The following is a 22,147-nucleotide window of genomic DNA, read 5'->3' as shown; positions in this document are numbered from 1 at the left end:
TAACTATTGAATGTCTTTGCCTAGATAAGCAATATCATGATGTAACTATTGCTCTTAGCTAACTGAACTGTTATTTTATTGTAGAAACAAGTAAGTTCCTAGAGAAAAACTTCTCCTTCATGAAGTCAGATTGTCCTATTTTTATCCATTCATTATTGAACTTTTCCAATAATTCCAATTTTTCTAATATCTTAACCATCACCACCACACCTGAGATACTAAATAAAAATAAGTACACTAATGTCTTATAATCCTGAGATTATAATTACTCTATAATTTGCTAATTCTATGTTAAAGCCTCCTTTATGTAACAGAAGCAACTATTTTGCTCCTTTTTGTTCCCATGGGTCACAACTACTGCTGAGACTTAAAACAGCCTGGTTAGAGACTGCCATTTCTCTTGAACTTTCCATAATACTCAGACTGATATCTCATCCAGTCCCATGGCTATATTCATACTGTAGGTATTAATTTGAGATTTGTTAATAGCTTTAACACCTGTAGTTCAACTACCTCTATTCTCATATTGATCCCCTGTTCATAATCCCACTGATCACCATTTTATACCTTTCCCAACATTTTTTTTTTTTTTTTTACAGTTCCTGCTCAGTAATGTTGCTTGTCAATTTAACACTTCTAATTGAAAATATATATAGTCTGATAAAAAATATATAGTCCAATAATGCTTCCTTCAAACACTACTTAACACCATCTTTCCACTTCTAACATCTTACCTTTACAGATTGTTAAGCCATGGTACTGAAAATGGATAAGACAATTGAACTAAATAAAACACACACACAACCATATTCAAACTGCAACAGGGTTTAAAGGATAAAACTCACCAGTGCTCAGCTGAAATGATTTAGGCAATCATAAAACTTTTAATTTCAATTCTATGCAAACTTTTATTTGTCACAGTTCAATTTAAAATAAAGTATTTATATCTTGTTCTTTTTAAATGTATTAATATACCAAGCATAATTCCTTTTAAGGTTTCCTTCTTTTCAAAGTTTAAACAGACACTTACAGAAAAGCAGAACTGTCCTTCTACAGAAGAAGTCACTGAAAACAAAGCAAAATGAGTTGAAAATGAACCAGGTTTTTAACTAACTGGTTCATTCTTAACTGCAAGAGGTGATATACAAATGCAAACCTCCTATTTTTTTTTTTTACCTAAAAAATGTAATTTATTTAATAATGGCTTTTACAGAGATTAATCCTCCAGCTTTCGCAAGCATTGTTATTTTTCAACAAAGTCAGTTTGTTTCATTTCCTCATCATCCACAAAATGGTGTTTTCAGAATGTATCCTTAGGGCCAAACAGATAGCAGAAATAGGACACCATATCCAAGCATCTCTGACTACCACTTTTTTAAAATGTCTAATGCCTGAACTCACTAATGTGGGAGTTGCATGCGACCATCATGTCCAACTTAGCACAGCATCTGATCATGTCAATAGTATTATCTCCATATACATTTTTCAGATGGGTATGAATTTCAGACTCATATCTTCCACAATTACCACTCTCGGTTTCATATGTACATCTATTACAGCTGCCATTTTGACATACTTGTTTACTATGCTACTATACATCATTCATCATGGTGGAACTAGAGACTACTATCCAATTAGTGATATGTAAAGCATTCTGCCACCTCAAATCAAAATAAAATAAAAAAAAATATGAGACATTGCTTTTTTGTTCACTTCCAGTGAACAAAAAAGCAATGTCTCATATGTCTCATAAATGTGGCAAACATAAAAGGAAAAAAGCTGTAAGTAATTTGCCAGCATGAGAAGAATAGTCACTGAAAGATCAATAAAGAAAATATTATGTGAAAAAGCAGAAGCCTTCATGGAAGATCAAAAAAAATAAAATAAAATAAAACAAGTAATTAAAGATGCAATGGACAAAAGCAATCACGGATAAACAGAATTTAACAAGAAATATCATACTAAAAAATTGCCTAAAAATAATAAAAAGAAAATACTTAAAAGAATTTGACAAAGATATTATTTACGTCTCTTCAAATCCCCATATATAAATATAAAGTGAATCAACATTAAATTTTGAACAAACTGGGTATATACTTACTGTGACTATAAGTGCCAGGGGACCTAACCATATAATGAATGCAAAGCCAGTGATCATTACAAATGTAAAAATTCCTCGGACTATGTAATTTCTCCACCTAAAATAAAGAAACAATTAGTAGCATCTTTTTTTTTTTTTTTATGTAAATCAAATCTACGAAAGGTTGTAGAGCTACAGTACATTAATACCATGTGTATGCTAAGGTTTAAACAATCCAGGAATCCAACTCCCAAACATTGAACTTCAAGCCACTTCAAGCCTCCAAAATAAGCCAGGTGATGAAGCTCATGTACCATCTAGATATTCACAAGTGTTCATAGTGGGATTTGAAACCCACAGTCTGTTGAATGAATAGTAATAACATTATCCATATGGCCCAGGCTGACAATGTTAACCATATAACTTGATAACCTTGCCTATTAATAAACAGAATATTTTACCTACTCAAACACAAACATGCCAAATAATAAAAAATTCATAACTAAAAAGTAAGAAATTGTGAAAGAAAATATTAAGTTGTAAAACAACTGTGATATATATCAGAACAAAAAGAGCTTATACAACAAAATTAGGTAGAATTATCAGGAGTAGTGTTGATGTTAATTCTCTACAGGAAGATTTGAAAAGACTTTTAGCTTGGACAAATGAGTGGGAGGGTTGCAGTTTTAATATTAATAAATGCAAGGTATCATACTTTGGGATACAGAGATATAAGACTACGTACTGTATTGGCGGAACTGTATTTCAGGAAATGGATGAGATTTCGGATCTTGGAATGATGGGAGAGACAGTGGGCTGAAGTTTTGAGGGCACATCACAAGTGTTGCAAAGACTGCTCATTATAATCATATTGCTGCTATGATAAAAAGTACATTGACATGTTTGGGTAAGGCGGTGGTGCCTCTATATTAGTCATCGGTCAGCCACATGAACTACTGAGCTCAAATTTGGAGAGCTGTTAGTGAGTAGAATGCATTATCAGAGTACATTATGAATGCAGGAAATGTAAATAACTTCAATGTTTGTCATGATAAGCACATTGCTGGTTGAGTGGGCCTTTCATGAGTCTATTGACAATATGGAGGTTACTGAAATAATAATACAGTAGAATCCATTTATTGTGATCTCAGATAATATTATCAGTCAGCTACTGTTATCAAAATTAGTCTGTCCCAAAACACACCATTTAAAATGAATTAAAAATAATCCATCTATTATAATCAAAGTTCCTGTTACTGTTATCAAAATCCTCGAATGTTTAGCCTTTTGCATCTCAGAATTAAGAACTTTAAGGATTAATCAAGAGAAAATTTGACAAAGAACATTTGTCGAAATCAGACTTTTGTGTTAATCTTCTTTTAATTTTAATCTTCTGTAAATCTTCCAGGCAAATGCAGGTGGGTATAAATACAGTTGAATTGTGATTTTTCAAGTTTATTTTTGTGCTCTCTTTCAGTAAGAGAAAAACAAGATGCAGAAGCAAGTAAAAAACAAAGATTTATCTTTTCAAGAAAAACAAAGAAGTTTGGAGTGCTATGATGTGCCCAAAATGAGTCAGCGTAGTGTGGATGTACATTTAAAAATTTCACAACTACTCTCGTGTAAGATGTTAAAAAACAAATCAAACATTGAAACTTCAGGTCTTACTAATAAGAACATGGATCAGAAGAGCGCTCGATCTGGTAGGGATACTCAAGTTGAATCAGTAGATGTCGATTAACGAGCCTTTGATGCACCAAAAAGCAGAACTTGCAAAAACAATGGACAAAGAAAATTTCATTGTGACTGATGGATGGTTTAACAGGTGGAAAAAGTGAGGGAATATTGTGTACAAGTGTATTCACGGTGAAGAAAAAAGTGCTGATTTTTTTATCAGCTGATGTGTGGATTAAGACCAAGTGACCAAAAATTATTGCTGAATATTCTCCCAAGGATATTTACAATGCAGACAAAACAGGACTCCATTTTCGTGCAATGCCTAAGCATACTTTATTATTATTACGGGCAACTCCAGGGAGTCCTTAGACTCGAGGGAGGACCCAAATCATGTTCATCACAACCATTCGACATTCATACAGTATCTATCATACCTCGCCTTAAACTTATTCACTGTCACAGCATCCACCACAGACTCTGGCAGTCAATTCCACTCATTCACCACTATAAAAGTAAAGAACCCAGCTCTAACACCCTTACTAACCACACTTTTGCCCAGCTTCCATGGATGTCCCCTAGTCCTCCCACAACCAGCCCTGTTCTCAAAAATATCTTCTGAATTAATTTTATAGAAACCCTTCAGTAATTTGAAAGTACAAGCCATTAGGAAAAAGAAAACCAGGACGTCCTCTTAAACGATTCAACGATGACTTCTAAGGCCGGAACAGGCCATACTAGGCCTAAATCCTTGATACGTATGATGATGATGATGACAAATCCTCAACCTGTTCTCATAAGGTTCATTCCACAGGCCTGCTATCATCTTGGTCACTCACCTATGGATCCTCTCAACATCCTCCCCATCAAGAAGAAACCTAGGTGACCAAATCTGGGCACAGTAGTCGAGATGGGGTCTTATCAAGGCTCGATACAGAGGAACAATAACATGCTTGTCTCTGCTTGTCAACGTATTCTTCAGCAACCAAGTGATTTGATGAGCTGATTTGGCCACTTTTGCAATGCGCCCCCTAAACTTCAACTCCTTATCCACCAACACTCCTTAATCTCGTGCCTCATTAATTTCCCGGAGTACAGTTCCACCAATGTAGTAAACTGCTGCTAATCTTTTCACCCCAAAATGTATAACCTTACATTTTGCCACATTAAATTGACATCCATTCTCCTTAGCCCAGACCTCCAATCTATCCAAATCATCCTGCAAAATTTTGACATCATCTGCATTCACTATTGCCCTACCCAACTTTGCATCATCTGTAAACAAATGAACTGTTCCTCTCAGATCCTTTCCTATATCATTAATGAACAAATTAAACAGCAGTGGTCCAAGAACAGATCCTTGTGGCACACCACTAGTCACAGGCCATCTTGTGGACTCTACTCCTGAATAAATCACCCTCCTATCCATCTCACCAACCCTATATCCATCCCCGTATGCTGCATTTTACTGATTAGAATTCCATGTAGTATCCTGTCAAAGGCCTTAGCAAGGTCCAGTAGAATCACTGTAAATCCATTACCCTTATCCAGTTCAGCCATCACTGTGTTATAATACGTGAGCAAGTTATTGAGGCATGACCTACCCTTCACAAAACCATGCTGTCCCCGATACAGTATCCCATTTTCATCTATCCAATCTTGTATTTTCCTCTTGACTATTTTCTCCAAGACCTTGATAACGATTTCTGTTATGCTGATTGGCCGGTAATTTTCAACAGCAGCCTTGGAACTACCTTTATGCAGCGGAACTATTTTCCCTGGGAGATACTGAGACAGGAGTGATGAGAGCTTTCTCCACCTTTGCAACGAGTTGCCTGGTGTTGCACTACCTTACCCCAGTCCTGAAGATACTTTCAGGTGCAAACTTTGTTTGCTCACACTTGGATAAAGGATTAAACTAAACTTATTATAGTCTAACCAAGTGAAAAATAAACTCTCTCCAGTATAAGCTGTTGGTTCTTCCATTCCTGCAATGTCACCACCTGGATGATATACTCTTGCAAAGTGCTCGCTCAGTAATTCCACTATATCGACTGATTCGGTTACCTCCCTACCCTCAGCATTTTTTAAAATCATTCTGCCACGAACATTTTTCCTTTTACTTGCAACATATTGAAAAAACTGTTTGGGATTCTCTTTAGCCTGCATGGCCAATTTTTTTCATAATCCGCTTTTGCTTTTCTTACCACCCTTGTTACCTTCCTGGCCTGAGCTTTATACTGTTCCTGCACCTGGTGGTCACCTTTCTCCTTAAATTCCCTATCAATAACACTCCTCCCCCCTTTTTATTCTCCTTGTCATTCCTGAACACGCTATACCCGTCGCATTCAATCCCACTAGCTTTATCATCTTCTGTCAGCCATGTTTCACTAATACCAACAACCTGTGGCCTGGAAGTGCCAACCAAAGCCAAAAACTCTTCCTTCTTGTTCCTAATGCTCCTGGCATTAGTGTACATGAATTGCAGAAGCCCGTTAGTCCCATCCCTACTTTGATGCCTTATACTAACTATCCCATTCTGATTTGTTGTCCTTTGTACTCGCTCAGGCATATTATACTCATTCCCTAAAGTCTGCCTCCCTAAAGTCTGCATATCTACCCCCCCCCCATCCTTAATAAATCTAGTTTCCCTGAGTCTGCACATCCACTTCCACTTCATTCATCAACACTTTTTCAAGCCTCCATACACCAAATCCATTCAAATATGACCAATCCATCTTATATAAATCCTTTTGCCCATCGAACTCACTCCACACATCCACAAATTCCACACCACTCTCCATGCATAACCCATGCATAAAGTCATTGGCAATTATGGCTCTCCTTCTAAACACTTCACTGTCATACCACGGCAAAATACTCACCATCCTAACTCTCTCACTCTTCTCTTTTGCTACCTCAAGTAATTCCCTCACATCCTCTATCATTTCCATTTTGTCTTCTTTCAAATCATTTATTCCTGCCACGACTATCATTTCTTTCACCCTCTGTTTTTGCACTTGAATAGATTCGCTGACGTCCTTTATGTTCACACCCGGTTGGTACAATTTCGTCAAACGTTCAACTATCACACCTCTTAATAGCAAATCTCCATACAGCACTCACTCCTTCATTTCATTTACAAATATTCTTTTATTTTTCGTATCAGACTTTCGCCGTTTATTAGTCAGTATTCAGTACACATTTTTCCATACGCTCCAGTTGCCGCTTTGCTCTGTGTATCGCTCCGCTCAACAGTGCTATTTCACTACTTGCATCTATCTCACCATTTTCATTATCATTTAAATCATCCATTCGTTCTGTATTTCTACCTTCATTTACACTTTCAACGATGCTCTCACACCTATCTGGTACTACCTCGCAATTCCTTATCACATCACTATTTTCTATATTCTTTCTTTAACGATATCACTCTCGCCACCCAAAACACACTTTAGATCCTCATTCTCCTTACACTTTCTGCACACATATTAACTCCACTATCACCATCTAACCAGACTCCAACTGCTCTTTGCAAAGCATACATTTCACAGACAGTACATTGCATAAACTCTTTTATATCAAAAAATACTTATTTGTTTAAAAACGAAAGTACTAAAGGATTTAATTCAAAAGAGCAAGTGATAGTTCTTTGTTGTGCTAATATGAAAGGTGAAATGAGAGCACCTAATGACTGGAAAAAGTTGGAAATCCTCGGTGTTTTAAAGGTGTCAAAAGTTTGCCTGTTGACTACTGTTCTAGTGCAAATGCTTGGATGACTAATGCCATTATCAACAATTGGTTAGTTAAATAGGATCTTAAATTAAAGTGAAAAAAGTGTCTTGTTAATAGACAACTGTGCTGCACACACAATTTATCATTAAAGAATATCAAAGTAATTAATCTTCTTGCCTTCGAACACTACATCGTTAATCCAACCTTGTGACCAAGGCATCATACAAGCTTTTAAAACTTATCGTTTGTGCAAGAATTATAGATGAACTTGATTATATAAAAGACCAATCTTATGTGAATGCAATTGCAAAAAAAGATTTCTCTTCTTGATGCATTGCATTTGGTAGCAATGTCATGGAAAAAAGTCTCAGAGAAGACTATTAAAAACTGCTTCCAAAAAGATGGATTTTTTAAAACAAACTCTGAAACTCCTTCTTTCGAAGAATTTGAATATCTTACAAATGAAATTTTTGATAAAACCTCAGACAGTATGTCAAAAGAAGAATTTGAAAATTGATTGGATATTGATAAAAGCGTTGAAGTGGTGGCTACAATATCAGTGTCGGAAATATGTCAAGCTGCTTCCAATAGGAACTTTAAACTAGTAGAAGAAAGTGAACCTAATATAAGTATAAAAGGACAAATTTTAGAAGCTCCTCCAACCAATGTCCAGATGCAAGAAGCTCTACGAATACTTCGTCTTAGTGTGCAACATAGAGCAACAAACTTTGAAAGGCATTATGAGTAATTTATTCATGAACTACTATATTCAAACACACGATAGACAACACTAGATAAGTTTTGAAAATAAATTTTATGTGTTGCTTATTAAAAAGTTGTTTATAACAATAAATTGAAGTAAATGATGCAATTTTTATATCCTTTGCTTAATGTTATCAGCCACATATTGTTAACAAAAAGTGACTGTCCTAAAGTGATCACAATAAATGGCATCTATTGTAATATTAATAAAACACATCCAAACATGTTCCAAATAAGAAAATAAAATGAAGAAACAAACATCTGTACATATCTTCAACATGTGATGTGCAATGTGGGAATAAATATTCAGTTTCTATGCATGTTTTAATAGTTAAATCTATATGTTAATTTAATTATATGTTATAGTTAAATCTGTATATGGGAGTTATTACATAACATAACATCAGACTCCATCAGTTCTGGAGATGCCTCCAAAGGACAGAGGCAAATGTCATTCTTACTCTGCTTTGGAAGCACTAATTATGTTTCAATGATTATGCATTCTATTTTAGTTTCAAAATATACCAAAATAAATTGCCGGCCTGGTTGGCCGAGTGGTCAGCATAACCACTCTCCAGGCAAGAAGCTGCAGGTTCGAATCCTGCTGTGGGCATGGATGTTCATGATAATAATAGTGGTAATGATGGGTGGTGGATGGTGCTGATGTAGATAATGATGGTAGTTGCAGTTCATTTAGTTGGTGGATTGAGTGTAGAGACAGAGTTGTAGAGTAGGTGCCCTCCCCCCAATGAGTTCTTGGACTCGAGGGCTTTCAGCTAAGATCAAACTATAGTATATCTGTTCTTATCAGCTTAATATTTGATACAGGTCCCATCGGAGCCCAAGATATTAAACTGATTTTTGGAAGATGGCAGAGAGCTTGGAGCTTGTGCCACCTGTGCCACGAGTTGTCCTAGTATTGCACTACCTCCAGGGACAGCTCATTACTAAATTGTCATATTTAACATTTTGGTCTTCTAGGGCAATGCTTCCCAAACTTCTGGATGTCAGGGCCCCCTTTACAAAAATTAAAATATTTCACCCCCCCCCCCCCGAAAAAAAAATTGTAATAGAGAGATATATTATTATTATATCTATTGTATTTATATTCAATACAAAACATACACAGTGAATATTGCAAAAATCAAATGCATGTATTACATGTTTTGCCTCTTACCGTTTGGTTCTGAAGATGATGTGTGCTGTTCTGGTAAAATATGAAATACTGTCCTTTTTTTTTTTGAGTCTGTTTCTGCTTCTTCTCATTGTTCGCGGGAATTTTTTTTTTATTTTTTTTATCAGCCACTTCTCCATCTCAGGGTTAAATTTTTTAACGTAGAATAGATCAAATAATATCACCACTTACCAATACTGGCACACTACAGACTGATAACATGAAATTAGTGAATATTACCTGAATAAGGGAATCCCCGGACCAGGAACATTTTTCTCTTTTGTGACTTTTGGAGAAAAGTTTACGGTAATTAAGCCTAACGCGAAACAGACAGCAAAGGCAGGTTATTAAAACGTGCATATGATTGGTGCGGTATTAACAAAAGATCGCGCAACCGAAAGATAAAAGCATAGCTGACAATTGAGTTGAAATGCTAACTCTCTTCAACCGAATTCCATATGTGAAACTGCCATAACATTCATTATATATATATATATATTACTTAGTTTTAACACTTTTATGAATTTTAACACTTTCGGTTGAATTTTATTGCTGCCTTGGGAAATCGAACTCGCACACATCTAATTAACAACAATAGTTTTTAGTTAGATACTGTGTTTGCCCATGCAACATATGGTTTTGTTTCAGTCTATACAGCATAGTTTCTGTATGAGGGGACATGTGATTCATTAATTAGTGCGTTTTTATCCCAGTTGTCTCTAATTGCACTATTTGTTGAGAAATATATTACACAGACTCCTCATACCTTATTCACTGGCATAATAAAAGTACTTGTTTTTATTGCCTCTGCAGTATAGTGGTTGTTAGGGAGGGCATGTTGTTTACCACTGCAGGCGAGTTACCGTCTCCCCGCATGAACTTGTTTAAGCTTTTTTTCATGTGTGAAGTATATGCGAAACTTTTATTAGTAACAGAAAACTAGCTCGGATGACAGTGATAATATAAAACGAGTTTTGATATGTATACAAAGTCAATATCAACAGTCCCTGATTACGAACGCGTGATGAAAGGAACAGGAAGATTTGGAGCTTCCCTGGAGAGCATTCGAAGTAAATACAATTAACCTGCTTTGAAATGAAACATATGAATAAACAATATTTACTAATATTCATTAAGCACCGAAATATGCAGGAAACAAAGTTTGTGAACCAACACCAATGTGTGAATTTTTGCATTAAAATATAAAAAATAACAAAAAAGAAATAATAAATAATAAAAGTTAAATACGTTTCTTTTAAAATAAAAAGAACTACTTAGTCTTAAAACATTTTAAATTTGTTTTCATTATTTCACGCCCCCCCAAAAGGGGGGGGGGGCGTGAAATAATGCCCACAGTTTGGAAAGCGCTGTTCTAGGGCACTTCAGATTGAATCTATCCACTTAGATCATGGTGTTCCTAGAGGTCTTTTTCTTTTTTTTCATAATAGCATCAACAAACAGATTGGTTGTAACAAACAATATTTGTTTGTTACAACCAATTCAAATATAATAAATAAAAATATTTATAGTATTTTGTATGCTCATTTCCAGTATACAAAATAATATAATTTGACACTGCATGATATTGTCTTGGTTTGATTGCTCACACTTAGAAACAGAAGTGTATTTGATGATTTTTAATTGATTTAAAACAAGAACTGGCTCACTATTCTATGAAAAGTTAAAAGGAAAGATCAAAGTAGAATACAGGCAGCAAAAATGAGATTTTTAAGAGCAATTAAAGGAATACCCAAAATTACAAGCAGCAATTTGCTGATATGTACCCTCAAATCTTGTATCCACAAAGAGTGCAGAGATAAATATGGCAATGCTATATAATCAAGTTTAGATTATTAATAATCTCCTATCAACAATTTTCCTCCAAATTACTCTATTACTTGTCAGCATTCCAATGTTGTCATATTTAAACATTTTGGTCTTCTAGGGCACTTCAGATTGAATCTATCCACTTAGATCATGGTCTTCTTAGAGGTCCTTTTTCTTTTTTTCATATTAGCATCAAGCGCTTTTTTTTATATTTTCCTGACCACTATGGAGTCACAAGACTCATCGCAGGAGGTCAACACTAATAAACACAAAGTCTATCATACCACTCCTTAAAATCATCCTCTCAGGCAATACATTCCATGCTCCTACTACTTCCATGAAAAAAAACTTACTTCTTACCCTTTTACTCACCATCTCCTTTTGCAACTTCCAGGGATGGACTCTTGTCCTTGTCTTTATACTACCATATAAAAAATATCCTCAGTGGTAATACAACAATAGCCCTTATTCAGCTTAAATATCTTGATAATACCCCCCCCCCTTGCTTTCTATCCACCAAACTCTGAAGTCTGCATGCCCTCAGTCTCTCCTCATAATCATGTTGTACATTTCTGACATTTTTGTTATCTGTCTCTGCATCCTCTCCAAGGTTACTTCATCCCCTTCAAATTCTGGTGACCAGATCTGAGCACAGAAATCCAGAGGTGGTCTGATCAAAGCTTTATATAATGGGACCAGCACACTTCTCTCGAGGTCAATGTTCTCCTCAACATTGGCACAATTCTCTGAGATGTCTTCGCAACCTTTGCAATGTGACCTCAGAACTTGAAATCTCTATCCACAAATACCCCATGATCCCTTGCTTCCTCCACTTCTTCCAGCATAACTCCACGAAGTGGGTATAAAGCATTTCATCTGTGGATCCCAAATTTTAAAACTTTACATATAGTTGCATTAAACTGATAGACCCATGCCTTTGCCCACCCTTACAAGCTTATTCAAATCCTCTTGAAGAGTCAAAACATCCAGCAATATTACTGATAATCCTCCCAAGTTTCACATGATCTGCAAACAACTGAGCATCTCCCTATAGTCCTGTGACAATATCATTGACATAAAGATTGAACAACAATGGTCCCAGGACTGAATCCTATGGAACTCCACTTGTAACCTTCCTACTCCCTGATGCTGCTCCCCCATATACAACTCTATCAGAGAGCCGATCACCAATCCAGTAACCTGACATCAAACCCATATGATTCAACTTAAAAATCAACTTGTCATGTAGCACCCTGTCAAATGTCTTGGGAAAATGCAAAAAAATGACAGTTATATTTTATCTTTATCCGCTGCTGTTGGTAAAAGGTAACCACATTATTTGTTTGAAAGTTTTTTCACTTAGTTATATTATAAATTAAAGATGCCAAGAAATTATATTCTTAGTTTAATCCTTTATCCAAGTGTAAGCAAATAAAAATTTGTGAATGACTTCTGCATTACTTCAACCTTGGTATCACTTCTGGGTCTGGTTCCCACTGATGAGACCTCAATAAAGGTTGAAACTGGTCTGGGTAGTGGCCCTTCCCATAATGCATAGCATTATATGTCCATAAGGATATGTGCATTGCATTATGGAATACTAAGGCAATTAATGCGAAATAACATCACGACTGGGCAAGTAGTCAGTCGTGATGTTACTTCACGTGCAAAAATTTGAATTTGCTTACACTTGGATAAAGAATTAAACCAAGAATATAATTTCTTGCCATCTTTAATTTGTAACTAGATTACTAAAACAAGAGCACCCTTTAACAAATCCATGCTGGCCTGCATAAATAATATTACCCTCATCTGCCCAGTTCTGTATATGAGTTCTTACTAATTGCTCCAAAGTCTTAACTACAGAAGAAATACAAACAGGCCTACAGTTTGATACCTCTATTCTACCACCGCTCTTATGCAATGGTACTATCTACCTTCCTTCCACTCTTCAGGAACCTGCCCATTGCAAGACATTCAGTTCCATAGCACATTCCCTTAAAATGTGGCGAAATTTCATCTAGTCCTCCCCCTGCCTTACTGACATTTAGTGCACTCGATATTCAGAATACATCTTCTTCATTCACTTCTAACACTTCACCACTCTCGTTATCCTTCTAGGAATAAAACCTGAAGTACCAGGATGGAACACTCTAATAAAGTGATCATTAAATAATCAACTATGTCATCTGCTTTGGTCACCATCTCCACCAAGCAAGTTAATTGCTCCACTATTGTTTTTCCTCCTGCTCTCCACACTTTGTGGAGAGCAGGAGGAAATTTTACCCATATTACGTGGCGAATGATTCGCCACGTAATATGGGCTATGAAGGCCAATAAAGTTAGTGATTCCAATTGGAATCACTAGGGCAGAAAGGATTAAATTACTCTGAATTAGAGAAATATGTTGGAAGTTTTTTCACTTGGTTATAATATAAATTATATATTTGGTTTAATCCTTTATCCAAGTGTAAGCAAACAAAGTTTGCTCCTGAAGTATCTTCAGGACTGGGGCAACTCGTAGCAAAGGTGGACTGACTTCACATCACTTGCCTTAGTATCTCATAATGCAAAGCACATCTCCTTGAAGATATGTATAATGCTATGCATTATGGGAAGGTTCACCACCCAGACCCAGGATTAAGGATTAAACCAAATAGATAATTTATAGTATAACCAAGTGAAAAAACTTCCAACATCTTTCTCTAATCCAGAGTAATTTAATAATAAGGTGCGACACCTTTTGGCAACTCGTATATGGAAATATGACTTCTGCATTGCTGAAGTCATATTTCCCTATCACCTCTGGGTCTGGTTCCCACTGAAGAGACCTCAATAAAGGTTGAAACCGGTCTGGGTAGTGACCCTTCTCATAATGCATAGCATTATATATGTCCGCAAGGAGATGTATGCATTATGAGATACTAAGGTGTGATGTGAAGTCAGTCCACCTTTGCCACGAGTTGCCCCAGACCTGAAGATGCTTCAGGCACCAACTTTGTTTACTTACACTATATGACTTGTGGGATTCCTTTACTACTCTGCTATTTAGATCTCCAATTTTCATTTGAATTCATTGTTCATTTCTCCATTTTGAATGTACACCAACATAACTCTGCTTGAAACTGTTTCCCCATCAATAAGTTTATCTTCATGTTTGGTGTTGAATGCTATCAATCTTTCCTTCCCTGGATTTTTATTGCCCAAATATAATATTCTACACTTATTATTTAGGGATCTCACCTGTTTTAGTCTTCACTGTTTGAGTAGTGCCAATTATGTCTAAATGATACTTTTCCAGTTCTTCTGCAAATTCAATTTCCATTCCATCGATAATCCTTATGTTGATGGTTCCTATCTTCAGTTCTGCTGATGTTTGATTTGTTCTCCTTCTTCTAGATTTCGAATTGAAGTTTGTTCCAGTAACTGACTTTTCATCGTACGCCCATATTCCCTGACAAGATTAGACTATATAAAAAATGAAAACATCAGAAGAGAGCTAGGCATTTACATTTTAAATGAAAAGATCAAGGAATACAGAGTGAAATCGAAGAAGCATTATATAGGATGGAAAGATATTGGCTACCAAAAAAAAGAGTAGATAAATACAGACCAAAGGGAAAAGAGAACAAGGAAGACCACTTGCAAAATGGAAGGCAAATGCCTAATACTGATGTGAAAAAGTGGTTCACTATTTAGAGATAAAGCATAGGAAGAATGATACAAAAAAAATTAAAAATTATACCATATTTTCGTATGTTTTTTTTTTTCATTTTTATGTGTATATATGTGCATCTCATTTTGTCAAAAAATGGCCTTCCATAAATAAGAATTCTCACTTTTGAACAGGTGAATTGAGCTTGTGACCTGGACTTCATAATGATATTTTTTTTAACTTCTTTGCTGCTTTCAGAGAAAAATCGCATAACAGTGTAGAAAATATTGAAGAAATTCCATAAAATATTTAAATAACTTTATATTTAAAGTTAAATTATTAACACATACTTATCAAAGTTGCAGGATTTTTTTTTTTTTTTTTGCTATTTATATAATGGGAGTGCTTTCTTCCATTGAAGCAGCTCTTAGTTCCAATTCTAGGAATAGAGAGTGCACTTCCTCATGTTAAATATATTTTTCTAAAATCGACTATATATATAGTCAACTTCAGAAAACAAAGATTTTTTTTGATAATTTCAAATCACAGAGAAGATTGTTCAACTCTGCTTCCAATGAACAAGATAGTTTAAAAAAGCCGATCAACATCTCACCTATTTTTCATCAATAAACCACACCAAGTTTCACCATTATATTTTATATTACTTTCATTTTTTCATGAAGGTGCATGCTTCTGCAGCTTCATGAAAATGGAGCTGCAGAAACTGCATCAATAAAAATGGATTTTCATTGATGCAGGAAAATCTTCACTAAGATTTCAAGGGTAATAGTAAATTTGGATTCCGTGCTGTTTGTTCAGTTTTGCAGTAATGTCTAATATATCTATTACGCAGAAATAACAATTAGTTAAACTTTTGTCTCTTTTCATATCAGACCCACAATTTATTTTTAACAATACATAATGCCAGCAAAGGTTGGTCGATTGGTAGAGCCTCTCTACTAATGGTTCACGCAAAAAGTTAAGCAAGTTTGAGCATGGTTGGTAATTGGAAGGGTTCAATCGTTCGATGTTGTTGGCACACTCTCCCTCGACGAGTCTTTGGACTCCCTAGAGGTGTCACATAATAATAATATTTAGATAGCCTTGCAGAATTTTTACCTTATAATCAAAATAAAGTTCACATTAAAAAAAACATAATAAAAAATTGTGCCTTTATGATTAAAAATATAACTCTTTACACTTATATATAAATTATTTGGGTGGCTGGCAAATTTATACAGCACTAACATAAAACTATATACATGCACTCATTAAATAGATGTCAAAAAAAAAAGAAAAAAAAAAAATGACATTTATAAGTTACTAGCAATGAAGAAATTGCTCAGCTGATTATCTGAGTGAACAGAGCTTCTGCTCTCCAATCAATGGCTATGGATTTCAGTTCCTCTGCCAAAAGACTGTGAATGTCTTTTGGCAGAGGATGAATTTCATCACCTAGTGTGAAATCACTGTCCTAGTTATTGGAGGCCTAAGGCAGCAAAAAAAAAAGAAAAAAAGTCCATCTTTGGTTTATAGAGAAGGATTCCTGGATTATCTGATACATAACTCACCAATAGTGATGTATAACAGTAATATTGTGCATAATAATGTACAATAGGTTTAACAATTCTTCATGAGTAGGATTCATATACAAAAATTTTTAAAAATAATAAATATTAAGAAATTCCACAAATAACATACACAAGGTCACTAAATCTAATTAAGTGATAGGTGACAAATGAAAGTCATAAGTTGTGTATCAAATTTCGAAATGAATGGACATGACAAATATAAATAAACAAGCCAGAGTGCACTGAACCTTAAATGCAAAGTAGGATATCCCTATCTCTTCTGATTAATTAGTCATGGAGAGAAAAATATTACCTGTCTTGCAAAAACCTGAATGGGTCCCACAAAAATCTGAATAGGTCCCACATCCATTTTTATCATAATAAAAAATACACAGAGATCATCTGATCCATTGTAAGAAAGACATCAGAAGAACATCCTTATTACCTTGTATAACAACAAGTCTTCTGGTCCAGTCCAACAGTGCTCGAAATTTGTATTCCAGAATTAATATCAATCTTTAACTGTCTGTACAAACTAATACTTTTTTGACATCTACCCAAACACCATGGAAGCAAGTCCACATACAGCTCATCTCAAAAAACAGACATCGAACATTGCCCATTAAACTATTATTCCATTGCCCTTACCTTGGTCCTCTTGTAAAAATGGCAAACGTCAACAGTTAATTTCCTAATTACTTGGAGGCCTACCAATTAATTAGTGATCATGAATTCTACCACTCTTGCTCACAGCTGATCTTCTAACAAACTTTACCCATCTTTGAACACAAGATATAGAAAGGTTTGAAGAAACTCATGTGGCCACTCTTGATATTTCCAAAACATATGAATGGGTTGACACAGAGAATTACTTATAACAGTAGGATGCCATCATATGTACTACCTTTCATCCTTTGCAACTGGGTTCTGTTTTTTTTTTTTTAGTCCTACTATACATTAATTACTTTTTCTCATTAGCATTAAAATCCTATCTATAGATCTGCTGATCAAATCTTATCTATGGTTCTGCTTAATGAGAAACTTGCAGCATACTCAAATGATCCAAACTATAAGATATTCCATAACAATGTCTTACAAACACTGATCTCCTTATCACTCTCCAATGGGGTGAGAAAAACCTAGTAAACTTTAAAAATATCATGACAGATCAGTCTTATTTCTAATAAGAAAAATCTCACCTCACTTCTTATCTCGGGATAGTACTATTTCCAGTCAAGATATGATTTCAGATTTCTCTTAATGGACTGACTTCTAACTTTTCCTGGTAAAAATGTATCACATAACATCCACATCTTCAAAAAAAAAAAAAAAAAAAAAAAAAAGAAGAGTCCTCTTTTATTCAAGACACTTCTAATTTGTTCAACTTTTAATATTGCATAAATCTCTAATTCATCCAAGCTAAGAATACTATTCTCACATAGGGATGGTGCACCCAAAACTGTCAGATACTATTCAGAAGAGGAAAGTCTGCTTAAAAGATGACTGATGATCTCCTCTTTCAGAGCTTCACTCTCCAATTACTTTCTCACAGTGTCCTTTAGGTATTTTCATGAAAACTACTCCAATGAACTGGCCACCATCATTCATTCACTTTCTTCTAACTATAAAAAATCATGGGCAACTGCTCATCAGCATCCAAAAAAGTTCAGCTTCAAACTCACCAAGCCAACTTTTTATTCCTTCTATTTGTTATCTGATGCAACTTTTCTCATATACTGTGATCTCTTGAGTGGGAAGTTGATATATGCATATCAACAACAACAACAACAAAAAATATCTATGTGATAAATTATTACTATCAGGCCTCCATGGAGTCAAGACTCTCATCACAGGAGGTCCCAATGTCACATGCACAATTCATCACACCCTGACTTAAATGCATTCACTGTCTCTGCACTCACTACACTTTCACCCAATGCATTCCAGTCATCCACCACTCTCCATGCAAGAAACCTACCCTTGCTCACATCCTCCTTATACAGCTTCCAGAGATGTCCTTAGACATTCTATGAAAAATTTCATCCACATTAATCTGGTAATTACCCCTCACCTACTTATATAACTCAATCATGCTCCCCCCCATCTTCCTGCTATCCAGCAGGCTCTGCAATTTGCATTCTCTCAACCTGTCTTCATACCCCACATTCCAGAAATCAACTTAGTCAATCATCTCTGAACACACTCTCCAACAGTGCGTCATCCTTTTCAAAACCAAGCGACCGAATATGTGCACAATAATCCATAAATTTATTCCAGGACGTATGGAACACAGAGACTTGGCCTTCTGATTGGCCAACTTCTGTCCTTGTACCTATTCCTAAAAAGGGAAACAGTAATAAATGTAGCAACTATAAAACAATAAGCCTTAGTCATCCAAGCAAAATCTTGTTAAAAATACTATTATCAAGAATCGAAAAGAAAATAGAAAGCAGACTATCAGATCAACACGCAGGTTTCCGGAAGTCCAGAAGTACAATCGACCATATCTTTACAATACACATACTAGGCGAAAAATACATAGAAACATAACAAAATAGTCTATCACAACTTTTTAGACCTTCAAAAAGCTTTTGACTCAATATGGCACAAGGCATTATGGAAGATTCTAGAACATTATGGTATTGACAACAAAATCATTAGGATTATTAAATCTCTTTATTCTTCATCTGATATGAGAATTGAAATTAAAAATTACAGCAGTGAATCATCCGGGGCAGAACGGGAGGTAAGACAGGGATGCATCTTGTCCCCTCTTCTTTTTAATTGTTTTCTGGAATGTGCCATAGATGAAGCTCTTTATGAATATGACACTGGAATAGCAGTTGGCAGACTAAGAATAAATAACTTACGTTTTGCAGACGATATCGATCTTCTGACAGAAAGTGAAGAAGAATTATAAGAGATAACCAGCCGCATTTTCGGAACATTAAAAAAATATGGATTATACATAAACCTACAAAAAACAAAAACAATGATAACCTCAAAATCAGACATTAAATTCTTAAAGATACAAATTAGCAATAAACAAATTGAGAATGTAAACAAGTTCACTTATCTAGGAAGCACACTGAGTCAAGATGGTCGTTCAAAAACCAACATTAAATACCGAATTGCTAAGGCAACCGTGGCCCTACAAAAGTTAAAACCATTGTGAGGAGATAACAGAATAGCAATTACAATCAGACTAAGACTAATTGACACCTTGATGAATTCTGTCCTCTTGTATGGGTGTGAGGCCTGGACTTTATTGAAGGAAGATGAGAGGAGACTCCTGTTTTTTGAAATGAAAACTTACAGAAGACTTTGAGAATCCCCTATACCGCTCACAAAACCAATGAAAATGTCCGAAAACTGATTGATTCAATAGACGGGAGAAAAAGGGGAAATATTCTGACAGTCATCAGAAGAAGACAGATGAAATGGTTCGGACAGGTGGAGAGGGCTAATGGCATTCCAAAGCAAGCACTAAAAGGAATCGTTCCAGGACCAAGGGTTAGGGGCCGACCTCGATTAAAATGGACTGATAACATCAAAAAATGAACAAATTCCTCCCTTTCTCAACTGACATCACGAACAAGAGACCGAGATGACTGGAGGAGGCTAACCAAGACTATCACCTACCAGCCATGAATGATCTAATGGTCCATTTAGGACTACAGGAGAAGAAGAATCCATATGCTGCCTGATTAATGCCTTGTACAATAGAACCATAACATTCTTACTTGTACATGTCAATATTCTTTGCATCATTATACAAACTCTTTGCATTTCATATATAATCCACTATGTTGTACTCCCAGTTTTAGCAAACTGTCCATGAAATTTCAAGTCCCTACCATCATCACCCCCCAGATATTTCATCTCCTCCACCTCTTCTAAGATATCCCCACTAATCCTATACTATGCATCCCATCTTTCCTTACCAAATTTTAAAACCTAGTTTCATACATTAAACTAACATCCCCACACACTTGTCAGTTCAGACAGTCTATTCAAGTCCTCATGCAAGACTACATCTGCTCTACTTCTGATAACTCTCCCACTCTTTGCATCATCACAAACTGCATATCACCATTTAAGCCCCTTCCAATGTCATTTACATACAAAGTAAACAATGGACCCAAAAGAGACTCCTGAGGCACCTTTGCAAAATCTAAATATACTACTGTATATGCATCCCCTTGTCCAATGTATTTGTCACCATGTTATAATAAGTAAGCAGACCCATGCTGTCTATAAGAGAATTCTGCTGCTGTCAACCCAGTTCTTAATCCTTGTTCTGACTAGCATCTCCAACACTTTGACCACAAACAAGCAGATTGACCTATAATTTAAAGTTCCTTAGTCTTATCACTACCTTTATGAAGCAGAACAATTTTTACTTCTTTCCACTTCTTTGGAATTTAGGCCAATCTAATGTTAAAAAGGTAAATTAAAATTGTTAACTGCTGGAACATTCCCTTAAGATGCACAGTGATCTACCATGAAGTTACATGGCCTTGTTGACATCAAGTTTACTCAATTCCTCTTATACCTCCTGCTCACTCACCATAAGTGGTTCTTCCTCTATTCCCACTGCTCTCAAGTTCTGCATTATATTACAATCATAGGGATGGAATACTTTAATGAGTTTGCTCATTTAAAACCTCTACTTATCCTCCTCAGTGTTTATGATTCTCCCATTATCAGTGACCAACATCATCCTCACATAATCATTCTTCCTTCTACTGGTCACATATCAAAAAACTCCCTAAGATTTCTTTTAGCCTCTGTGGGAAATTTTTGGTATTGAGACCATATTATTACATAAATAAAGAGTTTAATAAAAATAAGCAATCAAAACCTGATACGTTTTGTAAGCCTTACATCATCAGGGGTACTGGTATAAATGTTTTACACAACAAAAGCCTATTAACAATTCATTACACAATTTAGATGTTTTTGATAACTTCTCAACTGTAATATATAACTGATAAACCAGAATAGAAATGATAAATTCATTACTGTATGCGTGTTGGAACATTGCTAGTTGTTACTATCACATTCTGTGGTATCACATGCGTTATATCCTAGGTCCATGGCAGTTAAATTTTTGTTGAAATCAGACCAGACTTAATGTAACATTAACCATGCTACTGGCCAGGACGTATATATACGTACACATTTCCATGGATGCGAAGTGCATATTAAAATTGTAATACCATTGATATTACATTGAAATTTATGATGAATATCAAATACACACCCTCAAAGCTTTTGAGGGTGCGTATTTGATCTTTAATGGCCGATAAGGTGGTTAAGCTCTTGATTTTTATTGCATTGTGTAGGATCTTAAACATTTGAAAGGCTTCCTTAAATTTTCTTGTAAAACAGTTACAATAAATATATGACATTTTTGTCTGTTGCCAAAATACTTGATGGCCAGTAGTTGGCTGTGTGGAATGCCAGGCCTGATTTATGCTCTCTTCTTTTTTAGACGTCTTTTACATGTTCAGACATGTGGATCTCTCTAGACCTTCATGTCTGGCCTACATAACAAATGCCACTAGAACAATATATTTTTTGTAAAGATAAAAAAAAGCCACTTTTACGTTGTACTAATGGAGCAATGCAGCCACTTTGTCTGTGACATTCTTGATGTAAGGCAA

The 22,147-nt window shown here is 35.4% G+C and overlaps 1 protein-coding gene and 1 non-coding gene across 2 annotated transcripts in view; one reads left to right on the top strand and one right to left on the bottom strand.

Annotated features, from left to right (window-relative positions):
- LOC150099515 (phosphatidate cytidylyltransferase, photoreceptor-specific-like) overlaps positions 1-22,147 on the bottom strand; it is a 206,266-nt gene that overhangs the window by 165,447 nt on the left and 18,672 nt on the right. Inside the window, exon 3 of the mRNA XM_090404474.1 lies at positions 2,102-2,198. Coding sequence (XP_090260600.1) covers positions 2,102-2,198 — 97 coding nt within the window. The remainder of the gene's footprint in view (positions 1-2,101; positions 2,199-22,147) is intronic.
- Positions 9,008-9,201, top strand: LOC150099516 (U2 spliceosomal RNA). Its single transcript, XR_016549432.1, has one exon. It is a non-coding gene; the product is annotated as a U2 spliceosomal RNA (small nuclear RNA).

The sequence above is a fragment of the Typopeltis vanoorti genome, chromosome 14 (genome assembly GCF_054136105.1).
Source record: "Typopeltis vanoorti isolate ZY-2024b chromosome 14, IOZ_Tvanoo_1.0, whole genome shotgun sequence".
In the NCBI taxonomy this organism is placed as follows: domain Eukaryota; kingdom Metazoa; phylum Arthropoda; class Arachnida; order Uropygi; family Thelyphonidae; genus Typopeltis; species Typopeltis vanoorti.
Note: the sequence above shows the minus strand (reverse complement) of the source record. Positions and strands in the feature narration are given on the sequence as shown.